Below are 26,798 nucleotides of genomic sequence, written 5' to 3' on the forward strand. Positions count from 1 at the left end.
TCCGTGGAAGTGTGACCAAGTCACAAAGTGCACGAGTCACATCGGCCAAGAGATTGCGCGGCACTGCGGCAGCACAAGCGCTTTCCATTCCAATACGGCTTGAAAGGCACTCGTGCGACTTTTCTGCGAGGCCGAGCCAACTTCAGTGAAATGAAGCAGGGACGCTGGCAGTCAGTTAAGATAGAACTTTACTTTACAACACAACGACAACTTGGATATGGAGTTTAAAATGAAACACAGTTGGCACCCTGGAACATAAAACATATTTCCTTCTGAACAGTAAATGTTGTGAAAATAGCAACAGTCCAGTTAGGTTAATACTGTAAACAAAATTGAGATAGTGGTTCATCATTGCGGAGTAAGGCATTCTTTTTCACAACGTGGTGTGTAATAAATACATAAAAATCTTTCATTTTTCTGTAAACCAACACAAACTATAAATATCAGCTTATTAAAGTCAAAAATTATACTCAGAGGCAATGTTTTCCCTTTGGTTTTTCCTCCGTATAATGCGAACAAACAAGCAAGTTTGATAAAGAAAGCCAGCGAAGTTTTTACACGACAGCAAAGCAGTCGCATGTCATGGTGGTCATAAATTGTATTTTTTTTTTAGGGGGGGGGGGCTAAAGTCAGTATTTGTTAAAACTGTCTGTGGAAAAAAAAGTCAGCCGTCTCTGGCACGGTCTTTGATTTGTAAGAAGCCTCAGGGACCTCAAACACAAGAAACGCAGAATTGGCATCATTTCTGCTCGACATGAAGTCTATCACCTCTTTTTGAAAATTGCAAGCAATAAAATTTCAACCCGATGACATTTAGTGATATCGTTACACGCTCTTCCAAATAAGCCAACAGAGCAGCTGTTGCTAACATGAGCTTGTTTACAGTGCTAACGCTAGCTTAGCACTGCTACTTAGTTGAAGCTCACAACGACGCACTTTTCCAACCGTATGTCATTATCAATGGCCGGCCATTTTGTGAGACTCGAGGTGGGGAGGGAGGTGAGGCTACACATCTTACAAGTGTTTTGTTTTTTTTAAACTGCATACTCCCTCTTTAACTCATTCACTGCCATTGACGTATTATTTGTCTTTTCACACTCGAGCCATTCAATCCCAGGAATTTATTGATCTTTTTTTTTTTTACATTTTTTGCGAACGTTAGGGTAAAAGAGGGTCTGAAAATGTCTGGCAGTGAATGAGTTAAGTGTCTCATGTTTACTCTGGACTTGAGGGAAATGGGGGGTCCTTTTCCATATTGTGTCCTGGACCCCCACTAGTCCTGAAGGAGGTCCACTCGGAGGACGCTGTCTGATTTCTCACATCTGGTTCCTGAGACAAAGTTCGAGTCAGGCTTTTTTGTCCGGGTTCCCTTCCCCTGCTAGTCCCATCCGAAGTCTTGCCCGCTCATCTGGTAGAAGTGTCGGTTGTAAGGTCTGTAGAAGTCTCTCAGTTTCTGCAGAACGCCGGTGGGAATCTGAGGATGCGGTCTTCCCTTTGACTTCCCCAAACAGCGAGGCCTGCTGCTTCCCTCGGGTTTCTTCAAGCAGGGAAAACCTTTGGTCTGATTGAAGTAGAAGTGCTTTTCGGAAACCACCCTCTTCAGGCCCAGGAAGTCCTGAACTCGACCCATTTCCCCAGCGGGATCGGACACTAACCGCTCGCCGCAAACAAAAAGAAATTGTGACAAGGGGAAGTGCCGAAGCCAGTTCTCCAGATGTTTGGCGTAGAGGCCGATACGAACGGCGCTCCACGACGTGTCAATCTGGCCCGTCGAGGCGTTCCTCAGGGCCAGGCTCTGGAATGAGGGAAGGCCCGGGTTCTTGGAAAGAGTTTGAGTGTAGTCCGACACAGCTCGGGTCACAGGATCCCGGACCACCACGATGAGCTTGGTTTGGCAGTTCAAAGTGCAGACGCGGCTCGGAGCCTCCTTTGTGACAAAGTAGCTGGGGGTCTTCTCCATGGTGATCTGACCCTCCAGCGTCCGAGGCATCAAGTTCCTGAAACAAAACAATCCGTGTTACGGTCTTTATTTGAATAATTGAGTTATTTATTTTTACAAATGAAGGAATTCGGTCTTTTAATTGATGAGTACTTTGAGCAACAACCATTCCCAAATTCAGATTGTTTGGTCTACATTGAGTCTTGAACCTACTCTGATCAAAAAAACAAGTCCTGACAGACTGAGAAAGTGTCTGCCCAATAAAGCCACTTGAAACCATCTTCATTAGCACCAACTAGGAAATATGGTGGAACACCAACCACATGCACCAACCACAGGCTACATAGCCCCCCAAATAAGTACAGTACTCTCTCGGAATGTCTGATGTGCCATTTTTTTATTTTTTTTGATCTCACTGAGTCTTCCAATGGAAATGTTATATATAGCATAGCACGTAGACACAACAAATCACCCATGCATCAATTTTCTATACCGCTCACCCTGTTCAGGGTTGCGGTAGGGAGGGTGCGCGAAGGGGTTGGGCGGCTGGAGCCTGTCCCGGCTGACTCAGGGCAAAAAACAGACTAGACACTCGAGTGGTCGCCAGTCAATCCCAACTACTGCGACTGACAGCCCACACTGGTCTAACTGCTTTGAATGAGGGTCTTAATGTGAATTCTGGTGGATATTCTTCTTTTCAAACAGTTTTCTTCTTTGAACTTTCTTTATAGACACGACTCCTTAGGCAGGACTAAGTGCTGCAAAAAGCCTCACCAGCGTCTGTTCCAGACGCTGCCTATATAGCGCTGCTATAAAAATGCTTCAGGGGGAAAACGGGAGCTTGGTAGTCATGGCTACGATAATAACAGGAACCGACAACAAACTGTACCGTTACGTTCAGCAGTCAAAACATGTCACTTGTCAGTCAAGAACCACAGCTTGAAAATGTTCATCCTTGGTGGTAAAGTCTGAGTTTATTCATCTATTTGTGTGATTGGTCTTTTTTTTTTTTTAAACCGCCCTCCTGTTTTTCAAAGTTGGTCTTTGGTGTCGACTCTAGCTCGTGGCTAACTCTGCCTGGGCGGGTGGAACGCACACGCTTCATTAGAGCACACCACTTCAAAAAAGGGGAACATCAAGAGATAACCTAAACACGTCGCTGCACATGGAAGCACCCCAACATTTGCTCTGATTAAAGCTGCATGGACTCTTGCTCTGGTGTGTGTTTTGTGCGGGCTTCTCACTCCCAAGGCACACCAGGACCCTCCGCTCCCCCCGCAGCCCCTGATCAGTCAAAACCGCAAAGACTCATGAAACACTTAACGGCAATTTCCTACAGATTTCCTGCATCTCTTCTGTTCTTTCAGAGAGAGCAAGAAAGGAGGGACCTTTCAGCACCCCCCCAAAACTCCCTCTGGCCCAAAAGTGTGCAGAAAGCCCCATCGGCATGGCCAACTGCTGAGCTCAGATCGTCTTTTTTAACATGTGGGGTGCAACGATGAAAGATGCATGCGTTGGCTGCTTCTGTGAGCTTATCAACAATAACGTAGTCAGTACGTTCATGTTGAAGCTCATCAAAGTTGCATCCCCTCGCCTCTTCACAGACGTTGTCCCAGACGCCAACCATCTTACACAGACGTGTGTTTGATTTTAGCCGAGCCTGCGAAATTTTTGGCTGCCTGTTTATTACGTGTAATGTGGTCCCCCCCCCCCCGATAATCGGGAATTCATTGATGTGTCTGAGCTCGACACAGACGGAGCCGCCGGAGATTTCAGACGCAAATTGTTTTTGAATGAATGCTCTGAGCTTTATTTTCTCGACACGTCCTCTGGAGTGCTGCTGGAAAAATTGAGCTTTCATGTGGCTTGGGTTAAAATAAATGACTAAAGAAGAAGCTGCTGTGTAAAAAGAGCATGCCGCGTTTGTTTTATAATTGGCGTTTGGCTTGACGTGTCAACAGCAAGGCGTCGTTCGCTAGTAGTGATGATGGATGGAGGTTCAAGGGAAGTGTGTTTAGATTTTGAACGTTATTGTGGTTAATCATATAATAAGAAAGAATAATGCCTTATTCACAAAGGCATTGAAAATGGTAGCATTTGCATACTATTATATTTCAGTCTGTAGGAAAGAGACAACTATGTAAACAATTATTTGAAATGACAGGGGATTAAGGATGGAGCCTTGAGGGACTCTACACCAGATGGGATCTTGGAAGACGCATAAGGTAATTCCTGTACTCATCCACAGAAAGGACAAGGTATCATTGAGGGGTAATGTGTTTATCGAGGGTGCCAGGAGCTTTAGTTGTTCGAACATATTTTAAGAATACGTAATACGTAAATATTGTGTTGATAACGGTATCATTTGCACTGTAGGAAATAAATTACGTATATAAACATTGATTTACAATGACAGGGGATTTCGGGACTCTGCACCAAATGGGAACTAGTAGGATGTGTACCATAATTCATGTTCCAAGTCAAACTGTAGTTTAAAATAAAACAGAAGGACTATTATACGGAAAACACCCGGACAGGAGATGAACATAGGCAGACTGGACTGAACCGATGTGAGGGTATGTAAAAACATAGAAACAGATGCACACAAGCAACTCTGTAGCATACGCACGAGGGTGATTGGAACCATAATTACAGTCACCACCCAAGGAAAAAACTGCTAGGGGTAAGGAGGAGACTTATTTGTGTAATAATAATACTGTATTGAATAAGAACCAAAAAATGCAGACACCACTGAGACGAAAAACACTCAATTACAGTTACCACGCATAAGGATTTATTTGTTTTAAGTGGATGATTCAATGAGTGATTAATGGAGTCGTGGCGCCTAATAGGGAGGAGGCCATACTGTCGCAGGAAATACCGTATTAACGAATGTAAACATTATGATACAAGTGAGTTAAATACAGTAAGATACACGTTCATTTGTTCCAGGAGTGTAAATCAAAAAACAACCTCAAATCATTTGACGTCACTGAAATGGCATGAATCTATTCTAGCCACCTGCAAAATAGCACTCAATAATATCTACTTAAAAATATAGAGTAATAACATCATGAAACAGAATGGAAAGAATTAAACACTAAATGCAATGTGATTCATTCATTACGGCTCCTTCTGGTGTGCGTGACTTACAGTATAGTCGTGCAGATACAAAGAAAGGTTTCACAACTAAAAGACTTAGTAAGGTGCAGTAATTATTAGTCATTTTTCAAAGAGGAGAAAGAATATATGCCTGTGAGTATTGTTATCTTGTCTGTCTACATGTGCTGCTACCATTTGTGCTAAAAAGGTGAACGTTTTGGAATTACTACAACGGTGATGCTAGTTTCGTTACCCAGTCTATGGTGTTTCCCATTATGTGTTAGCATTAAGATAGTGGATTACTTTAAATCACACATTGATCTCAAGTTTACTTTAAGTAATTTGAATCCCAAACTACTCCAATGGTCCCTGTGATAAAAGACCATTAATTGATTCTGATCCAAGTACAGGATCTGCAAATGTCCCATCGCCGCCTGTCTGTCCCCACTTTATCTGTGTACAATCAATATGTCTGTCTCGATATGACAGATCGTTCCTGGTGTGTGTGTGTGTGTGTGTGTGGTTGTGGTTTTGTGTGTGTGTAAAGATGCAGATGAGGACCAAAAGCAGGCGTCTCCTCCTCCTCTCTGAGATTTGTCCTTCACTAAAGTGTCACTTGGGTAATTGACCATAAGTTGTTCATCCGTTGTCCTCATGACTAATGAATGCTGTGGGCCTCAGCACAATGTGTCTCATTATGATCGCACAATCAATAAGAGACATTTTGTCGTCATAAATTCGCTCCTGTATGTGGTGCCGAGAGACAAACGTGATTAATTGTGTGATTAATTCTGTTCTTGTGCTTGTTGTCATGCATGTAAATCTACTCCTGTTGTGGTAAAAATAGTGAGCCCAGTGAGCGTTTTACATTACCAAGATTCCTCAAATACTTGTTGTGGTAATTGTGAATTGATATTAGGATATTTTTTTTAAAAATTAATAATGAATTCTCCTTTACAATATTGAATTTAGATATAATTACGTAACCAATTATTTATTACAATGAGTGAATAGAAAAGTGTGTTAGAAAATTATTAGAAAAAAATATATATATTTCTTAATTATTTTATGAGATATTTTTTTTTTTTATGAATGCATACATTTTAATTAAACAATTTTGTTTTAGTATGCCAAAAATATGCTACTGCTCAAATATTACAGAACTCTTGATAACGTAAATGTAACTTCAACTATCTAGACTGTCTGTTTCTGATTTTAACCCACAATTGTTCTAGTTTTATGCTCATTATCTTTTTTGCCCTTCTATTGTGCTACTTTAACAAACATTTCCCCAGGGACGGATCAATAGTCTTATCATCCAAAACGGACACAAGGGAGCCCCACAGGAAATGTAATTTATAACTAACAAATCACTAAAGTAGAGCTAAATGAGGGCTCTGTATTTGGCAAACAAAAGGCGACTCTCCCTGTTTATATCTCTACTCATACCCAGTTTATGACATCCTCACACAGTAAAGTGGTAGCAACATGTACAACAGCACATACAGTTAATCTGAGGAAAAATGAGTTTGCAGTCGATTGCGCTTAAATGCGCAGAGCCAGTAAATCAGCAGCATGACAACGGAAAACACTGCCGACTTGCCACATTAGTCTGGAACTCCCTGCTGTGGAGAGGATGTAGTGCTTTTCCTCCCTCAGTGATACGACGCTGATTAAACTACTGATACACCGAGACAGTCTGGATGGCCAGATTAAATGCAGACCCCGCAAACGTGGATGTGGCTAAGAGACTTCCTGCCTCAAAACATTATGGCTTCCCCCAAGCCCGTCCCCCCTGGTGCGCCCGAACAAAAGGCATTCTGTGCAGGACGTTGAGCTGAAAAGTATTTTCAAAATGCAATTATCGTTTCATTTTCTGAAAAGAAAAACACGTCAGATTAATGGAGCATTTGGATTTTGCCAGACGTCTATTCATAAGGATAGATCGGAAAATCAGAAGGGTAGAGTGCAGAGCAAGAATTTTGAATGGTGAAAGTGAATTCATGGCTGTGGATTTAATCGAATGAAATCTTGGGTATGCTGTTCAATGAGTGACACGAGTGGGCTTCAACTGACAATAACCCTCCAAACAATGCAGCAGCCTCAAGAGTTACTCATGGGAGCCAGGTGTTGTATTTATGCGTCCGAGTGTGAGTTGACACCCTCCTCCATAGGCTGACTGAGGAAGTGGTGGCTAAGCGCCACGTCAGAAGCCACATGACAAGCCCAATCATAGTTGCCACCTACAGTTTGGAAACATACTGTGAACACATTATTTTTTGGGGGGGGGGGGGGGGGGGGGCGGTGATAACAATGCAGTTATAGAGGTACAGGAGGTTGTCTCAACAGGAGGCGAATGGCCATGTATTTCCAGAAGGATGTAATAATATTTTATATGCCTGCTAATTAAAGGTTTTAGCAGGATACGGCAAAGGATGTGGATGTGGGTGAATTGTTAATTATAGTTTGTGACAATATCATATTTTATTGAATTGTATTTTTATTTTCTAATATGAACAGTGAGTCATCGGGTTGAAAAGTCCCTTTACTTGAATGAATTGTCTGACATTTGTCATTAAAAAAAATAAAATAATAAATAACAAAAATGTTGGTAGGTTTCACTAAAGTTATGGACTATGTGCCACTGTTTCCCAAAGTTAAGACTGAGATGCAGAATGGGTTCATGGTTAGGTTTTTGGGGATCACCTTTTATTGAAGGCACAGTTAGAGCATCCACTGCTCCACACCATCTCCAAGCAGAGGAGCAGATGCTTTATTCTTGTGGAGGAACTAAGTATCTTTCTGTCCATACAGCTATCTATCTATTAAAAAAAACAAGCCACTTGGTCATTCCCACTTCATGCGAAAGATTCAACAGTGCCAAAATGTAATGCATCTTCTTTGTCCCATGCTTCACTGCTGTACATGCCTGTTAACTTCCAGTAATTCATTGCTTCCATACAGTTTTTTTCCTTGCCTAGGTAATTATTCCAAACAAGGGTGACACAGCTCAACTCTTTGCAAGAACAAGAACCACAACTCTCGGTTTACTATAATACCCTCCATATGGTGTATGAATTTGGCCATATATATATATATATATATATATATATATATATATATATATATATATATATATATATATATTTTTTTTAAATCAGCCTTTTAAGCATCACATAAAGCTCCAACTCCAGCCAAAGCGTTGCCGCCGTTAAACAACATGGCAGATCTGTTACACCAATCAGCTGCTGCTATTCAGTGAGGTGTCCAAAATAGCACTCTGTCTTTCAGTTTATCGACCCTGGCACTGTAACAAAAACCAAAAAAAAGTTCACTTTTGCTATTTTAGTTGCCAGAAGTTAACAGTGATGTGAAAATACTATTAAGAATTCAAAAGGCTGGTGATGGATGCAAAACTATTATCTTGAATGACAATCACAGAGGATAAAGAATATATGGCTGTGAGTATTGTTGTATGATGCCTGATTGTGTTTCTACCGTTTGTGTTTGAAGCTGTTTGAAGGTTCTAAAACATTGATGCTAGTTTTGTTAGTCTGTTCATGGCGCTTTATTTTGTGGTTTTAGCATTATGCTAGTGGACGTTCCTCAGACAAAGTTACATGGTTTGGTTGCATATAAAACATGTGATCTCTTTGTTTTATGTTTAGTTTTACGGTAAAGTTGAAGTGGGAGTGGCAATACACAGCTTGAATATAAAAAAAAATAAATAAAAAAAACGTATTATAGAGGAAATTGTATTTCTATCTCATATAGTCCAACTAATTTTATTTTTAAAATCCAAATTAAAGTGACGCGGATTATTCCTGAGAGCGGAATCGATCTCTATGCAGATTTGAATAAATCTCTCTGAAGACATTTGTCATTTTCGTCAGCGCTGACATTGCTGCTTGCCCTTAAAGGACATGCTCTGTCTTTTAATAGCACTGCCACATTTTGACCTTCAACGTCTGGACTGGAGGTCAGACAATTGACGAGCTTTCAAAAACATCAATGAGCAAGTGAAATATTATGGAGATTGCATGTCTGGTATTTAAAATTTGACATCTTTTGCTTTAAATAGGACTCACTCTTACAAAGTGTATTTTTCTACGGACTGTGTTTAGTCCACAACTCAAACTGCATTTTTGGAGACATGGGTAAAGCCTTTCCACAGATCAGTATTCGACATTGTCGTCTTTTTGACACCAAAAGTTGTTTTTCATCTTTACCTTATGAGCGAGCAGAAATGAAAAAAAATGACAGTTACTTTGAACAAAGTGGGCTGGATAACGCAAAGCTCTGGAGCGACACATGCCGAGGCCCAAGTGTGGCCCATTTTAGCCACAAGCCCCCGCAAAATCCAGAAAATCCTGGAATGGTGAAAACATCTTGTAACTACAGTTTATCACCACCATTCACTTCTACGATGTCTGTGCACATTTTCAGTAATCATCCTTGAACAAGTATTTAGAAACCAATCACTGTCTTAACTTTCCCTGGTCTTGAACTCATTAAGCTAAGTGACATGTCATGACAAAGTGAAATATTCCTAAATACCCACTCAGCCACAAAATAAGTGAATGAGTGATTTTTCACTAAAAGATGGCATTAAATCAAGAGACAATCAGAGCGGCTGTGCCATGGAAAGTTCAGGATCACTTCACAAAATCTCACGGAAGTCATAATAAAATAAAACGTAACAACATGTTCCGTTTCTCTGTCAAGTGTTTCCAGTCCGTTGATGGCCTGCTGACAACATGCCTCTCTCATCCATCTACTTTTTAATTACATCACATCCACTCATGTGCAAAGATAACCCAAGACAGACGGCCCAGTTTAAAAAGTCATGGATGAAAGGATTGTTTGGCCTTGGCGGGTCATTCTAGTATAAATCAATGTTTATTATTTATTGTGGTGCAGTCTGCAGTGGCGGCCAACTGAACGGCATCATACCGAGTGCCCTCTGGAATATTTTGACCCTCTCATGTAGCCAAATACAGTAAACGCAAGGTTCGACGCATCTCTCAGTAGCCGCTTTGCTAGCGTCTTCTTGAAACAGTTCCTACAAATGCGCAGTAAGAAGATGGAACGGTCCAGTGCATGAGAAGAGACGGGCGAGCAATTGAAACGGTTACAATAGATTACGCATTTTTAAGAGGTGATGTTTGGCAGGCGAGAGGGAGTTGGTTCACAGATATACTACGGTGGACATTGTCAAAGCGCAACATTTAAAAAAAATCTTGTATCATTTGCATCATTAGGTTGTTTAGGATTACCTAATATTGTGGCTGGCCAGTGCGTGTGTGTGTGTGTTTTTTTTTCTCCAAAATACAATCATCAGATGACACTGAGAACTTCAACAAGATGAAAGGTCAAAAGTTTCACTGATGTTTTTTCAGGGCCTGTCAAACAATGGCCTGGAATAAATCAGGTGTGCGTGCGTGTGTGTGTGTGTGTGTGTGTGTGTGCGGGGGTGTGTGCGCTTCCAAATGTGACACCGAGCTGGCAGTTTGAGAAGAGGACTCGCTTGTTTCGCCTGAACGAGTTCAATCCCTGTCTCCGAACGCACACGCACGCTTCATGACTTCCGGCGACTTCTCCTCGGGTGGCTGCAGATGACAGCAAACGGTCCCTCCCCAGCCCCATTTTGGAGATTCGCTTGACAACAAGCGAGTCATCTTTCGCTGACCTCACTCGGGATCGTGTTGCCGCCGTTTCTTTTTGTGGCGTTAATCCCCCCCCCCCCAACTCTCCACCACCTTCAAACTCAAATCACAACACTAGGAAAGGCCGAAAAGTGCTCGTCACGTTGTGTAGTAAGCAAGTCGTTGGAAGTTCTTCTAACGGAGACTGGGAGGAGAAAGTGTGACAATGAAATGTGAAAAGTGGATCAAAGAATGAGAGAAAGTGGTTGCAAATGTGTTACCCAAAAAAAGTGTGGTAGGCAAAATGGTGTGCCGCATGTGTGCGTGTAAAATTATTAGCATGCTAAAACGTATAAACAGTCAAAGTATTTCCATGTGTGATGAAACTGCTGAAGGGATGCAAGAAAAAAAAAAAAAAAAAAAAAAAAAAACAAGGCAAAGAAATTGCACGTCATTTCTTAGAGTGCACTTCTTCTTTCCGCACGCTATCAAAGACCATTATTGGGCTCCTCGCAGGTCCCGAGGAGTATTTCCCACATTTACAGAGCTTGACTGAGACCTTCCCCAGAAGCTTAAACAACATCTGGAGATGATCATCACCTCGGCTGCTGCGCAATCTCCATGAGGGCTTTGCGGAAGCAAGAGCAGCCTCTACTGCCACAACTTCCAATTGCACTCAACAGCGACGCATCCATTTTCGTGGCCTCGTTATGCTTCCAGGTAAGCTTTGGCCTAACCTGATGACATCCCATGGCAAAATAGTTACTAGCTACTTTTTGTTTCGTTTTGTATTTTGTTTTTTAAATTCATTTATTTTTATGAGGAGATTTTTTGGCCCCGTAAATGCTTTGTTTTAGTTTAGTTTTTATTAGTTTTTTTTTTTAATTTATGGAGTATTTGTTGAGTGCAAGATGTAAAAAAAAAAAAAAAAAGACTGGTGTGATAAGCTACAGTTCTCAAACTTCTGTTTGACCTTCCTTCTTCTGTAGCTGTAAATGAACAACAAAACCGATATGAATGGATTTAAAATGACTCCTGAAAGCTCATGCGTGATATTAATTGACAAAAACAAAAACAAAGGTCGATTTCACCATAATTATAGTTAGTTGTAGGTAATTTTATAAACGTAAGATGCAGTCTCAGTTTTCTTTCTTTTAACATTTTCATTTTTATTTTATTTTGTTAATGAAAAGGCTTTTGATTATTTTTTTAATTTTAGCTTCAGTTATTTCATTAGTTTTCGCTGACTATAATAACCTTGGACGTACTGCTTTTCAGGCAACAGGCGAGATTTGTCAAGTCCAAGCCATTTCAGCACAATCGTTCCCAAGTCTTCAATTGGCAACTCAAGTGGGACTCGAGTCAAGTCACGTGACTCGAGTCCCTCAGGAATAAAACAAGCCGCAAACCTCTGAGCTGTGAGGCAGACGCGAAGCACTTGAACACTGTACCGACGCAGCTTTAGCGTTTCCATACCAAACTCATCCTAACGTGCCTTTGAGGACCACACAATGGTCTAGCTGGTAGAAAGAAAAAAAAAAAAAGCACTCTACCAAAACTTCCCCAAAGTTGAAAGCAGAACTGTGCAGAGCCGATTCTCATCCATCATAGTCAGGTGTTAATTGCATTCGGGTCTAAAGTGTGTCAGACAGGATGTCCTGATGTTTGTGATGTGTACAAATGGTGTTTGGATGACAATTTCAGATGACGCTGCCAAAAATGATGAAGTGCTCCCTCGGGGGATTTACCATCGTTGGGAGGAGAATATTGGCACATGATGATGACGATGATGATGATGATGCGTGACTTGATCGGTCTTGTATTGGCAGGAAATGTCAGCGCTATCATGTGTACTCAACGGTTTGTTGTGAGGATTTTCAACAATTCCTGCAACTCGGTGTCCTTAGCTTTGTGCTTTTCTTTAATTGTAAGAAAAGATTTGAAATGATATTATCGTCAACAATTGGCTGCAAATTGAGATTCACATAAAGTGGATCGGGGAGATTCAGCTGCTATTGAATGTGAAATTCCACATATCTGAATCCCTAATGACTTCAAACTCACTTGCAGGCTGGTCATGATGCAGACTCTTGGGACACCTCATTAGGTACACACACAATCTACCCATTTATTTTCTATAACCTCATTGGTTTCACGGGCGGGAAGTAAGGTAAAGCCTGGTTGGCGCCACTTCACAAGGAACAACCACAAGTCTACCGTACAACCAATACAAGAACCATATACGAAAAAATGATCCGCGCGTCCAGAGATAATGCTGAGTTTTGAATCGCAGTCAATTTAATAAGAGGCTTATTTGCAGGTTAGAAAACAGAAATAAGTCCGTCCTTTACACCAATGCAGCCCACCAGGCTAATCAGAGTACTTTATTATTTACATTTTATAAGAATAACGTTAGTGTGAACGTTCCTGAGTTTAAAAGTCAAGGGCGGAAAAAAAAAAATAATAATGCAAATTTGAAGGTAGCAGTAGAAGGTAGAAAAGTACTGCATCACACTCAGGGGTGTTTCTAATTCATTTTAGTCTTTGCGAGTGTGTAGGAATATTTAGATTCATAACATTTATAGAATTCTATGCAGATATATGGTTGATTGTGATATCATTTAAAAGATTGTGTATGCACATGTATGTAGAACATGTAAACCCAATAATGAGTGAGTTAATGGAACAGGCTACTTGTACATGTGCAACATGGGTGTTACGAGTGTGCTGCGTATCATACCTGTACCACTCGAGTCCCTTGTCGTAGAACCTGTCAAAGAAGTGAGGTTCGGCTCCCACGGCTCTGACATCCGGGTGGATCCGGAGAAACTCCAGCAAGGCGCGGGTCCCTCCCTTCTTCACGCCGATGATGATTGCCTGCGGGAAGCGTTTGCTGCCGAAAGTGTTGGACACGGGCATGTTGTTGTTGTTGTTTTGGTTGCTGCTGCTGTCCTCCAGGAGGCTGCGGGGCTGCACAGCCTGCGCGTCAACCGGGGACCCGCTTCTGTTCCCAGGCGGAGGTCCGAGTCGCTCCAACAGGCTGCGACGCACATCGTCGGCGTAAAATGTCCTGGGAGCCGAGTGGCAGAGTCCCGTGAGGCAGTAGAAGAAGTAGGTGAAGATCAGGAGCATGGTGAGGAAGGACAGCGCCTTGGCCGAGTTGCACCTGACTCTGCATGCACTACATCCCATGAGTGGAGCTCCTGCGCGGTGCCGAAGGGCCTCGGCTTTGACAGCATGCTTCTTTCCAGCCTCACAACATCCGTCGGCGGTGCACTTTGGGTGCTGACCTGATGCGTCAAGATGAGGAGGCGACGAGCGGCTTGCACAAGTGCGCAGAGCAAACGGTACATTTGTCAAACACCGGCTTCATGTTGGTTCTTGGAGGTGCGCTTGCAGGCTGCTGTGTGTTTTGCACTCTGAGCTCCATGCACTCAGTGCTCATTCAAGGCTTGCTCTCTCACTCTCTCTCGCGCTCGGTGTCTTCACCTCCCCTTTTTTGCAAGTCTCCACCTTCTCTGCACTCTGATGAACAGCCCCTGAGGTGGCAGCAACAGGACTCAGATGCACTCTGTACTTAAGTGGATGGACGTAGATAGTTCTGTTCAGGGGGAAAAAGGCGATTAACTACTTTATTGGCGAATGTACCGACTGTAATTAATTCTCGACAACAGTAAGCGGAATTTCAACTGTCAATTATGGGCAATACCCATTTTGACACAATAGAAATAAAGAACTTGTCTGCAGACAAAATGCTTCCTCTCCTGAAATAACTTGCAACAAAAAATGGATACGCTAAATAATGTACAGTATTGACATAGCTTTGCCAGCATTGTGAACTAAGAAAAATGCGGGTGTAGTTTGTATGACAAAAAAAGTGAATGAAAGTCAAATAAAAAGAGCTGCACTCACCCTTTGAAGAAGGAGGCGGGAAAAGGATGGTTGAAGGTGGGTCCGCTTCATAAATGTTTGACTTTTTTACATTCAAACCACCACGGAGTTAAAAAAAAAAAAAAAAAAAAAAAAACACGTTGCAGCCGGCATTAATTCTTTAGTCATGTTGGAACATCTGAACATTAACCTAAGTGTGATACAAGTATAAAGAAAACAAAACTAAAAGTAAAACTATCATCACAAGTGAGCACATCCATGTCACAGTTGAGAGGTGGTGGGTTCAAATCCGGGCTACGGCCTTCCTGCGTGGCGTTTTCATGTGCGGTCTTAAAACTGGGGATGTGGTCGCAATCAGAATGAATCAGAACCAAGCATATTCAAACTCGTGTCAAATGGGAATCAGCGCACACACTTGCCACCATTTAAAGTGCTGCTGATAAACTCCAAATGAAGTACAAATGTTTGAGTAGGCTTTTCCTGGCACTTTTTTTTTTTTTCAGTTGGTGCCATGGCCCGATGAAACATTAGTGGAGCAATAAATACACTTTGGAGATCTTTCCAGGTTCCAAAAGCTCATTGTCATGTAAATAAACAGCTGAAATGATGTCGTTTTATCTTTTTAACAGGTCATAGCCCCGAAAAGTTGACCCATTCAAGGAAAAAGCCCCAAAGTCACTTTGAACCTGGAAGACTGACGACTTATTTTTTTTGCTTTAAGGACTCCACACTGCACTGAGGTGCCAATAGTGCCAAATAACCAATCACTTACCCCTACATGTGGCTGAAATAGAGGCGGGACAAGTGCACCACTTCAGACCAATCACAGTAAAGGGTGCCATAGTTGTTGCATGTGAGGGGAGGATGTCATGAGCGCGAATACCCCTGCCCCCCCGTCCCTTTTTACTCCCCGGCAGAGCTGAAGCAGGTTTCCAGTTTCCTCTGGCAAAGAGATGCTCGGACTTTGAACCTGACTAAATGACCGTGTGAATGGACGAGGGGGCAGAGAGTGGAGATAGATATCTGACGAACAAGTGCACACACACACACACGCGCACACACACACAGACACACACCCACCAGCCTAAGGCCGAGTTCTCTTCACACACTGATAAATGAATCTGGCAAGCTTCTATAGAGCTTTCTAATTTCTTTCCTCCTCCTCTCAACAGATTTGGCCATCTTCCTTGGTTAAAAAGCCAGAGGGAAACTGTCAAATTGATAAAGTTAAGCATCAAAACAAGTGTGATTGCAGTTCTTTTACTGAGATCATGAAGTGTGGGGGACGGGGGGACAGCACAAAAAAAAAGTCTCGGCGGACATCGACGTGACTGGCAAATATAGAATAATGATATGTTTTGAAGTAGGCACAGCCATTGTAAATCCACTCTGGCACGGAGGAATTCACAACTTTGGGAGTGAATGTCTTGGCTGGCACACGCAGCCCGAATGAGGTCAGGATGGAGCGTTTGCTTTCATCACGTCTTTTATTTGCTTTTGCCCCTTCCGCTGATTGCCCTGTTTTGGGGTTCTACTGACGACTAGGGGCCCGGTAATTTAAACAGCCAGATTAAAGGAACAATCATTCAGCAGTAGCAAAGGAAGAGGATGCAAGGATTTAGCAAGTGGTGCGTTCAAGTACAGGCTGTGTCAACTATCTGGCCCGCAGGTGTGTTGCACCGCCGCATTCTCCGCATCTGATGGAGCTCTCCTTTGGCCCCAGGCGCACTACGTGCCGTGTACACGTGTCAGCTATTATGGCAAATTGCAAAATGCTGGAAGAGAGAGGCGGGGACAAATAAAATGTTCCACTTACGGTCTGAAGAAGCTGCTGACCATTTGCGATAGCCGCAAGATACCCGCAAGATACCCGACAGGATCCTCAAAGCTGCCATGACCGATGTGCGGGAAGCACCACTCCTTTTGCGGCGCAAGGGGCCCGGCTACACTTTCCTTGGAAGATGCTGTATGGACAAAAGTCATGGGACACATGATCGTTACACATACTCCTTATAATGGTGTTTGTGTACCCCTGAGTTGACTTATCCCTTCAAAATGTCATTAGCCTAATTGGGTAAGACAAAGTCATTTTTTAACGTTTTCGAACAACAAGAAAAACAAAACGAAGTCTACAAACATGAAGACCCCAGTTGCCTCGATTCAACCTTTGCGGATAACCATGAGACCTCAGTGACTGGCAATCTACGTAGACATTAAAAAAAGAAAAAAACAGGAAAAAAAAAAAATCACGCTGCTCCCTGTCATTGGTCTGTGTTGCATTTATGTTTCAGCTCAAGTGTTTCTGCGGAGTGACGCGATTCTTCGAATAAAGTCCAAACAGTTCAAGCTTAAATGCTCACGTCACAGTGTTTGAAGTACGGCTCCTTTTGAAGCTACACGCACATCACACACGCAACTTGTAAGATGCTCGGCGATGGGGCCCCTCAGGTAGAAGAGAACACAAAAGCTACAAAGGCAACAAGCCGGGAGCCTCCCCAAACTTTTCATGTGCCTTCAAAACGGGAGCAAGGCGATAAGAATGATGGATGCACGTGCAGAACGAAAGCACCCTCATGTGGTGCCCCCTCTGCATCTGCATACCTCACACAGGTGCGTCCATCCACAATGCTCAGACTTCCTGCTTTATGGAGACATCACCGCAGCGAAAGACGTTTATAGCTGGAGAAGACGCGCGGGAGGAAAAAAAAAAAACATCAACAGCCTTGAAAGCATTAAAGAGCGGTAAAACCCACATAAGTGAAGGAACCTCTCATTGGGCATGGAAGCAATTTAAATCTAAAGAGGCGTTTGCTGCTATCCGCTCCAACTTTACGGGATGGGCCCAAACCGGGAGGAGATAGAAGCAAACAGCTATGCAACTCATAAACAAAAATATGGGCCGCCCTCCGTCGACCGCTATAGAAACCAGCTGCACTGGAGCAATTTTCATGCCTGTTTGATGTTGGCAATAAAAAAATAAAATCCCTTTCCAGAGAGCAAGTCTGGGCAGGAGCACCATTTTTTTTTTAACTTAAAACTGTTATTTACCTTCCCTCTTCCCAGGCTGAATCTTTGCAAGAGTTTGAAGGGAATTAAGCGGAGTGACAATCATGTCATCACACGGGCTGCACAACGTTTGGGAAATGCCTCATCTTCTAATCCGCGGCTTTTTTTTTTTTTTTTCTTCGCGGCCGAAGAGGGATCCGGAGTTTGGCTCCTATGCACACTTGGGTGTGTAGGGGAGGGTGGAGGTGCGGGGGTATGGGGCCCTTTGTGTGTGCATGACACAAAATGAGTGAAAGGGAGCAAGAAAGGGGAAAAAGAAAAAAGACACGTGTGATTAGTTTGGCATAGAGTTTTGTGCCTTCAAGCCCTGTTTGGGGGATTCACGGAGACATGTGGCTGCAAATCTGACAGGTAGTCTGTAATTGTGCGTGCAAGTCATCTTATTACCTATACATTCTTCTTGTGGATGTGTGTGCGCAGAGGCCTATTGTTCCTGTATGGAACGTTTAGTGGCGACCGATCCCACGCTCTTAGTCAAATGAGATAATTGAAAGGGTGCTTTTTTTTTTTTTTCATCTTCTGAAATGTTGATTGCCCTGACGTCAGAATGAAAACCGCAGCCCGACCTTTACTGTGTCACTGTCACCAGTCGTCAACCCCCACTTCCCCCACCCCGTGCACTTGGAACAACATTCTTTCCATCTCTGCAAATCAACGAGACGGACAACGAGATCGAACACTTAGCGACCGCTCTTAGCATTAGTAGCAGGAGTGCAAAAGCTGAAAGGGCTGCGGCCTGGTTATCACAGTTACAATTACAACAGGAAATTAAAATGAACAGCAGCTGCCAGCATATCTCGATGAGGGACAAGTGAGTCAAGCGGCAAATGTGATTCAAGTGAACAGTAGTTGCATACATACCCAATGATGTGAGTCATAGGGTTACTCAAACCTAAACTCCACTGTTGGCCTCGCATTCATCAAGCAATCATTTTGTCAAATGACAAAAAAAGATGTTCTCATGGGAATTAAAGACCTGTAATGTGAAAATAGAGATTTTATTCTATATACACTATACATGTTTGAAGATAATTGCTGAATAAAACAGGTCAAGATTGAGGAACTATGTCATAATAGTAGCAGTATGTAGTAGTAGCGCTTTACAGTGGCTTGCATCCTATTTGGAAGGCAGGACCTTTTGTGTTAGCCTTGGTTGCTCTGAGTCCCACTCTGCCCCACTGTCGTATGGTGTTCCACAAGGATCAATCTTGGGGCTCCAGCCGTTTCATTTGCATTTGCTGCCCCTGTGTTCCATCATATGACAGCATGGCATTTCGTTTCATTACGATGCGGATGACAGTCATATCTATGTAACGCTAAGCAGAAACTGTTTTCCTGTCTGGCGGAGCTCAAAGCCCGGATGGCACTAAACTTCCTGAACTTCAATGAAAAGAAAAGTGAAATCATGGTGTTTGGTCCCAGTGGCCCTTGACCATTTCATCCTGTTGACTTGGGCCCCCTGGTGTCTTATCTAAGGCCAACAGTCTTGAATTTGAGTTTTAAATTAGACAGTATTTATATTGTTTTTAAGACAGCGTCAGTTTGACACTGGAACAATATAGAGCATTCCCACGTTTTTCCAGTCTAGACCTCCACCCTCTCATCCAAAGATGGTCACTTCCTGTTGTAATATAACAAGTATGCCAGCCTTGAGGACGTTTAAATTGGAGTCCGCAAACTAGCGGGTGATGTCATATTTCTACAACCGCTTCTTTTATACGGCCTATTGTGTGATGCCTCTAATTACTGGGCATTAAGACCACAGCACTTTGTCTAGCCACTTGCTGGAGTTTCCCAAGTTTTTGTCATTCCAGTCTGTCGAATCCAAAATGTTATAGAACGGAGCTGTCGCTATTCAAAATTTTAAAAAAATTGTAAAAAAAAGGAGGGAATGAAACCTGTTGGTTGCCCTTCCCTTGAGGAGTTGGGAGTGAATAGTATCAACTGTCCTGTAATATCTGGCAGATGAGCGAAGCAGCATTTGCGTTTGTGTGAGTGTCAAAACCGCTTCATGCTGCAGAAACAGGAGATGGGCTTCTACCCCGTGGGAATAGTCTGCATTTCAAAAGGAATGCAAAATTCTGTTCGACTCAAACGAGCAAACTATCAGCTTGGGTGCTGACAGCGGTTTTGGCCAAAGGCAATGCGAGTGTACCAAATATGTGACCCACCAGCGGGAGAAGGAAAACAGGCTGGCTGGGAAATGAAAGTAGCTTCAGAATGACATGTGTTTCACTTCCATGGAGAGGTTCAATCAACTACATCAAAAGAGGTCATCTGTTTATGTTTTTATCCCAGGCATCAGATGGATAATAACCGGCAATTTGTGAACCCTGACAGTCCACATCGCAGTTCGGCAAACACAATTAACCAAACAGACGTTAGCATTACCTGCATCAGAATTTTGAGCCAGATTCGCAATCAAACGAAAGCTTTTCAGGGGTAAAACGAAAACGGATCCCCATCCGGAATCATCATTGCGCCCACAGCCTGGAAGGTGAAAACAAATAATTCCAGCTGAATGTCTTTGCGTGTCTTTTCATTAACACAAGTGGACAGTGGACAAGACGGTGCCAATATCTTTTCCGACCGCAACACACCAGTGACTCCATCTATTATTTAGCGTGATGATTGGTGAAGCCAATGGGCCTTATCAGTCCTCGAGTGAGAAGAACTGCTGCCTCGGTGTTTTACAAAGAAATACACTACCAACCATTTGCGTGAGACAGCACGGCTCGGTAGCTCGTGATGAGAAAACGATGACCGCTTGGTATTTTACATGGAAGCGTCCACCCAATTCAGTGTGTGAGCATACTGTGAAGCGCTTGTGCCGTAACACTGACGGAGTTTATGACCGCTGGCAATTTTGAAATACTGCCACAGGACTTTACTGCCGTCGTTGAGGTTAATGAACCCCAGAGCGCTATTGTGAGGGAAGCTCAGTGAGCAACAGGCTGGAGAATTATGATGTATTGTACAATAGAATCCAAATACGTTAGAATTCAGGTTGCAAATGGAGGTCTGTGTTCAAATAAAATATATACAAATACTGTATATATTTATATAAATAAATATACGTTTTGGGTTTCAGGAGGATGACAGGATCAGAACATTTTCAATTCTGGGGTAAAGGAAGGTTTCTTTTCTGGTGCAAAAAGCAAAGGGAGGGGGGAGGGGTAATACCCAGAAAAAGTGGGGTGGAGGAAATAATGCAGTACTTGATCTTAGTTAACAGGCTACTTCCTGATGCATTGAGAATTACAAAAGTCGATAAGAAAAACAAATCCTCATTTTCATCCAGATTTGCACTGAAAGACAGCAAGTTTCATGGCGTTTCGGCTGTGTAGCATTTCTAAAGTCCTACGAGTGATCAAAACAAGATGCCTTCACTGCCAGTGGATGTAATAATGAAGGTAAAAAGACATCCTCATTCAGAATCGGTGCATCCTTTGGGTGCGAGAGCGAGAGAAATCATTCTCGCTGAGTGCTGACAGGCGATCAGAGCATGTGTTTGCCCTTCTGGCCCTTCTGAAAAGAAAAGAAAAATCCACCAGAGAAGAACTGAAGTTTATGTACGCTAAATGTCAAATGATTTCCTGACATGCAAGGGGAAGGTGATGATGGATAACTGTGGAGATTCACTTGGCTCTGCAACTGAGGAAGTGTGTTAAACTACTCTGCTCTACTGTACTCTACTGTACTGTATTGTGCTGTGCTGTGCTGTGCTGTGTGTGTGTTGCACAGGAGGTGCCGAGGGGAATGAAGCTGTCAGGTGAGTGGAAATCCCCCCTCAGCGCCACTCCACCTGCTCAAGATGTGGTGATCCCACAATCAAACACACACACTACATTAAAGCATTTGTGTGAACAAGTCACTCACTTTGTGGTGCAATCTCGTTAATAGGCTCTTCCTTTTGCACTTGTTGATGTTCAGTGGGACAGCACGGCTCCTCACGCTCACCTATCAAAAGAGACACGAGTCAGAAAGCGTCTACGTTATTAATTATAACAACACGGTGAATGCTCGTAGCAGTTTGTCTTTGGATGATAATCATGAAGGAGTGCTGGTGTCTTATTTTTGCTCGGCCTGTTTCAACACTGCCAGACAACACAATCAAAGAGAAAAACCTGCAGCTGGTTCAGGTCGTGCGAACTATTCATTTTCTCAGGCTACGCCCAAACTATCTGAACATGCTTAAAAGAAAAGAAAATGGAACAACATTCTAATATTTGGTCCATGAAATTGTATGATTTTGTTTGCACTACTTCCAGTGCGCGCATGTTGAGTCTGTTACCATAATTTATTTCAATGCAGTTGTTTTTATTCCCTATACGTATGTGCAGTGTTAAAAATAGTTGGCCGCCGTACAAATAATTCATTTCTTTCTTGATCAATTTAACGCACTCATGCCAGCATTTTCCAACAATCAGGTTCTGCACAATTTCTCGTTTGGTAAAAAAACCATCAAGAAACAACTTGGTTAGCCAAAGCCAAACCAAAACCTTGAAGTGCACATCTGCTGCAAACACACCCCCAAGATATTTAAGGCTAATTTCTCAAAAACACACCCTTGACTTTTTTTTTTCGTTTACGCCGCATGGTAGGTATGCAGTGCATCTCATGTGGCATCTACTTTGGCATAACTACCCAAGAAGATGAGAGAGGATGAGCAAATTGCAGGCTTGGCTCAGTGGGTGGCTAAAATTTGGACGGGGTGGGCCGCTTTGCGGGAGGACAGTACGTGTCACTGAGCCCATTTGTGAACAAAAATATTTGATAAAAATATAACTAAATTTCTTTTTTTTTTTCATCTTAAGGGTATTTAAAAATAACTGAAAAACTGAGTTTGTGTGCACACACCCTTATAGCTGGCATGTGGCTGTGTTCAGCATGAACTAAAGCATTCAAACTCATGTTAAACGGGAGTCAAATCTCACCTGCCACCATTTAAAGGGCCTCTGATTTATACCCAATAAAGTTCAGTTGTTCGAGTAGTCTCTTCCTGACTGTTGTTTTTGTGTTGTCATTGTTTTACAGCAGCAAAAACCTGAAGGTTTCAGGTCATCATTTCAGGATTTCATCCTTCAACCCCAAAACCTCTCCAAAGTTCTGTTTAGTTCAACTGTTTATGTAGACCTGCTCAAAAAAAATCCACAGAGTATGCAACCAAACAGTCCCTTAAGGCATTGGTCTTTTTCAACAGACATAGACAAAAAGCACAAAGAAGAGCGTTTCTTTCAGGATTATTTTTGCCCCCGCTAAAGCCCCCCCCCATCCCCCCCAAATCCCTGTGTAGTCTGCGATGAGACCAGGATAAAAGATAGCATGAGGGCCCCACAATCAGCCACTTTTGTCCTGCCTTGAAAATAAGAGCCCGTCTCCCTGATCCGCCAGAACAATACCGGGACCACACTTGACTTTGAAGCTCTCAGGTGGACCTGTGCTGTTGTCTGGGTATGAGGGGGGCAGGGGGTGAAGTGCTGTCTTCTGTCAGACAGATGAGTGAGGAGATAGTGAGAGATATTTGCAAACACATACGTGATGCTCCAAACCCCGCCGGTGTTCCTGAAGATGCTGGAGGTCAGAAGAAGGAATGTGATCATGTGATAAAAGTGACAAAAAGGTGGCGCAGGTCAGCAAAGTTATGCGCTTGCTTTCAAATGAATCATGTTGTTTATTTGCTAAGTGGCAGCCCACAGAGGTGGGATCTTTGTCCAGCATGTAAGCTTTTTAGCATTTGGCAAATTTGCTGGTGGAAATGCACAATATTTGCTTAAGGTAGAAATCCATGTTTATATAGGGTCGAAGTTGATATTTATGGTGTTTATAGTCGAAACAAGACACCACAATGAAATTGGTTTACATGCTCAGATAAATCCCCCTACAATTTCTTTGTGCTGTATTTTAAAAACAAATTTCAATCGGAAATAAAGCAACATGATAGGAATATTAAAATGTTACTTCTGTACAGTTGATAAGGAATAAATGATGGCGACAGTTTTGCCAGGAACATTTTAGTCTGGATTTTTTTTTTTTGGGATGAAATTGGAGCAACTTGGAAGTCAACCAGATACACTTAACAGATTGTGTTTGACTTTCACCGTAATGTTGAATATTAACTCATAGCGGCTTGCTAGTTGGCGGCTTGCCAATTAGCGTGGGGCTCGCAGCTAAGGTTAGCCATGGACTGAAGTACCAGCAACTTTTTTTTTTGCTATGATTTCATTTTTCAGGGGCCTTCTTTTGCGAGCATGTGTTGTCCTGACAGAGACACTAAACCTTGGAGCACCTTCAATCTCTTCCAGTGATCTCCTTTGATCCACAGCAAGAATCCCACTGTATAAAAGCCCCATTTATCTTTTTCTTCATTACGCCGAGTCCAAAGCCATATGGAGGACATTTTCACCACAGCTTTCACATAGGAGGAGGTGTTTAGCTTCCTCTGGCACGTTAACCCCCTCACGGCGAACTACTCCACTACAGAGGCCCCAAGACGGTTTTCATTCGGTGGCGTGGCATGGCGTTGTTCTATAGGAGTCAAAACAGAAGCAGGTGCAACTTCTCATAAACAACCCGGTGGACGTGAGCTGCTCATAAATGTTACAATCAAAACCTGCTGCCGTGTGTACTGTATTGTTCAGAGGCAACCTCCGGGCTTGGCCCTCGGCCGGCTGGAATCCTCCACTGGTTCGACATAATGACGGATCCGCATTCAGGATGAGCCCCAGAGATCAGTGACAGAGGGGGGGAAAAAAGTGCTCACAAGCCAAGCCTGTCTCATGATTTTTATCAGAGGATTACCACTTCCTGCTTCCCGTTTACTTCCTCTTGGCCATGCAGCTGCTGAGCCATTGCCAGCCAGAAAGAGTGTTCGACTGCAGATAGCGCACGCTAATTGCAACCCTTCCTTCCTTTTTTCCTCCCCATCTGTCATTCTCACATCTGGTTTAATTTTGTATTTTTGTCTGCTGGGTTTGTTGCTACCTCATCCAGACCTCACCCCCGAGGACGATGAGGAGTCTGTGTGCCAGCTGTGTGTGGCGACTAAAGGGGAACCACAACAGAGACATCTAATCAGTGGCAAGGAAGGTATTACTGGATAAATGAGGGGCTCCGGGGCAAAATTAGGACAAGACGCAGAGGACGAGCTTAGGCCATCAACTGACGACTCTAATAGTCTACAGATTGAAGATTTCAAATATACAGCGTGTTCCAAAAGTCATTATAGGCTTCCTAAGTTAGGGAAAGTCTATCTGGGGGAGCGCGCTAAAATTCAGCATCAGGTTGTCCAAAGGTTTCAAGCGGAAGATGATGATGTACAACAACCTGAAGTTGGTGTGGGTAAAGCTTCATCACTCTGCGAAGCATCCACTGAATTGAGCGTTTGTAGATGCCAAATTTTCAATCGAGTCCTCTAGATCAATTTTTTCTGGATTTGCGCAAACGCCTGCTGTAAGAGTTTGGTGTTTTCATCCGTGTTGGGCGCATTAGGCCTTCTGGTGCGTGATTTATCAAGAACAGATCCTGTTTGGAGAAACTTACACTACACGATGGAACTGCGCGGTGGCCATCAAGCTTCTTAAACTGTCACTGAACTGCAGTCAGGGACGGAAAAACCTCCTGCCAGGCAGCAATTATGCAACACTGCTTAGTAAAACTGCGAAGCCTGCGCTGTCAATTTGTGATGACTTCACGTCAGTCGGAATGATACCTGAAACAAAATAGAAACAAGTTAGTGTTGAGGGGCTTTTTGGACAATCTGTTTAGACACAACTTCAGGAACTGGAAAGGAATGAAAAAAAAAAAAGTCTTCCTCTTCAACATTTTGGAGTGTGTGGACATTTTTGTGTGTCTGCATGTCGTTGTAGGTACATCTAACTGCCTACATCTGCACAAACTGTAATGAACATTCATTACTTAATGTGTGAAAAGGTGTTGGCACAAATGCATCATGCTACAATACAATGAAGTGTTGCTGTTTAACAGTCCACAGGTGTTTTCACACCTGCTCCTGCCTGAAATATCAGGCAGCACCAGAGCTTTTGAACACGTGCCCACATCCTCACTTTGTTTGGAATTCCAACATGGACCTGTGTTCTATAAAATAAAACTACAAAAAGGAAGGCTTGCTAGTCCACTTGGAAATATTTGCTGGGTTAAAAGAACACAAAAGAGCCCTGAGATTTAATGGTGTTGATTAAGTTTGAGTGAATACAGTATGTCACCTGACTGGAGGGAATGTTACATTTATGTTCATTTAATGGCCGTTTAGCATAGTTATAAGCACGTATGATTATAAACACGTCTTTTTATGATACCGATTTTTTATAATACTAAAATATCAATTAGATGGTGTCTGGTGCCTTATAACTTGCATTTACAGTATCAATTTTGCTTTTATACAGTACATCAATGATTAAGGTACAATAGCACCACCTGTTGATGAAATGATACAATTGCACTTTTAAGTCCATCCAACACAGAGGACAAGTCAAAAGGACACTCCTCTTATTCAATGAACCAATCAAACAGGGCTCCTAATAAATAATTATGGTGTATAGTTCCCCCTGAATCATAATTACATGCATTCAACCTTTGCCTGCAAAGGTGGGACCAAACTGTGTATGGTTTTCCATTTTCACTTCCTGTGGATATAATGACCGGTTGTGTCCTGATACTTTTGTCCATGTATTGTATTCTCATGAAGCCAGTGAATTGTTTGTAAAGACTATTAACAAAAAAACAACAACATTTAACTAGAAGTACATCCATCGGAACCACATTATTTTAATATGTTCATACAAGCCTTGCCGCCATTTGAAGACATTACCCACCATAGCACCGGAGTCCCGCTCTGCTTCACCCTAGAGCTCCTCACCTTTCATCCAAACCTTGATCACTAGAGGACCGCTCCCCTTTTTCCATCCATTTTTTCTATGGCAAAAAGAAGGGTCAAATAATCAAGTAGCTTATGAATGAGGGTGTAGTCGTCACTGATCAACTACATTGGAGAACCATTTGGGATGAACTTGAGTGAGCAACCAACCAAACACTTTTGGTTTCCAGATAAAAAGCTTTTTCTACTACAATAAGCTGTAAACGGTTGACAGTGACTGTAGAACGCGACATTGCTTCTTCATGCTACGCCTTGGTCA

At 42.7% G+C, this 26,798-nt stretch overlaps 1 protein-coding gene across 4 annotated transcripts; it reads right to left on the reverse strand.

Annotated features, from left to right (window-relative positions):
- Positions 1 to 187: 187 nt before the first annotated feature.
- On the reverse strand, positions 188 to 26,746 carry LOC147133989 (heparan sulfate glucosamine 3-O-sulfotransferase 6-like). 4 transcript variants are annotated; one of them, XM_086054629.1, is made up of 9 exons: positions 26,478 to 26,746; positions 25,186 to 25,354; positions 21,523 to 21,603; positions 18,505 to 18,619; positions 17,179 to 17,256; positions 16,394 to 16,541; positions 14,599 to 14,659; positions 13,427 to 14,287; positions 188 to 1,997 (listed from the first exon to the last, which is right to left on the reverse strand). In XM_086054629.1, the coding sequence occupies exons 8-9, from the start codon at positions 13,876 to 13,878 to the stop codon at positions 1,379 to 1,381; spliced, it is 1,071 nt and encodes a 356-aa protein (XP_085910755.1). In that variant the 5' UTR covers positions 13,879 to 14,287; positions 14,599 to 14,659; positions 16,394 to 16,541; positions 17,179 to 17,256; positions 18,505 to 18,619; positions 21,523 to 21,603; positions 25,186 to 25,354; positions 26,478 to 26,746; the 3' UTR covers positions 188 to 1,378. The 4 variants fall into 4 exon arrangements, with proteins under 4 accessions (XP_085910755.1, XP_085910752.1, XP_085910754.1 ...); XM_086054626.1 differs by having other exon boundaries at positions 13,427 to 16,305; XM_086054628.1 differs by having other exon boundaries at positions 14,599 to 16,541.
- Positions 26,747 to 26,798: the final 52 nt, after the last annotated feature.

The sequence above is a fragment of the Filicampus tigris genome, chromosome 16 (genome assembly GCF_054856515.1).
Source record: "Filicampus tigris isolate MCC_2025a chromosome 16, RoL_Ftig_1.0, whole genome shotgun sequence".
NCBI lineage: Eukaryota > Metazoa > Chordata > Actinopteri > Syngnathiformes > Syngnathidae > Filicampus > Filicampus tigris.

Coding starts and splice junctions, on each gene's coding strand:
- LOC147133989 (XM_086054625.1), bottom strand. CDS start 13,878: ATGGGATGTAGTGCATGCAGAGTCAGGTGCAACTCGGCCAAGGCGCTG. Junction 1,998..13,426: donor AAGGGACTCGAGTGGTACAG/GTATGATACGCA, acceptor GTTTTGTTTCAG/GAACTTGATGCCTCGGACGC.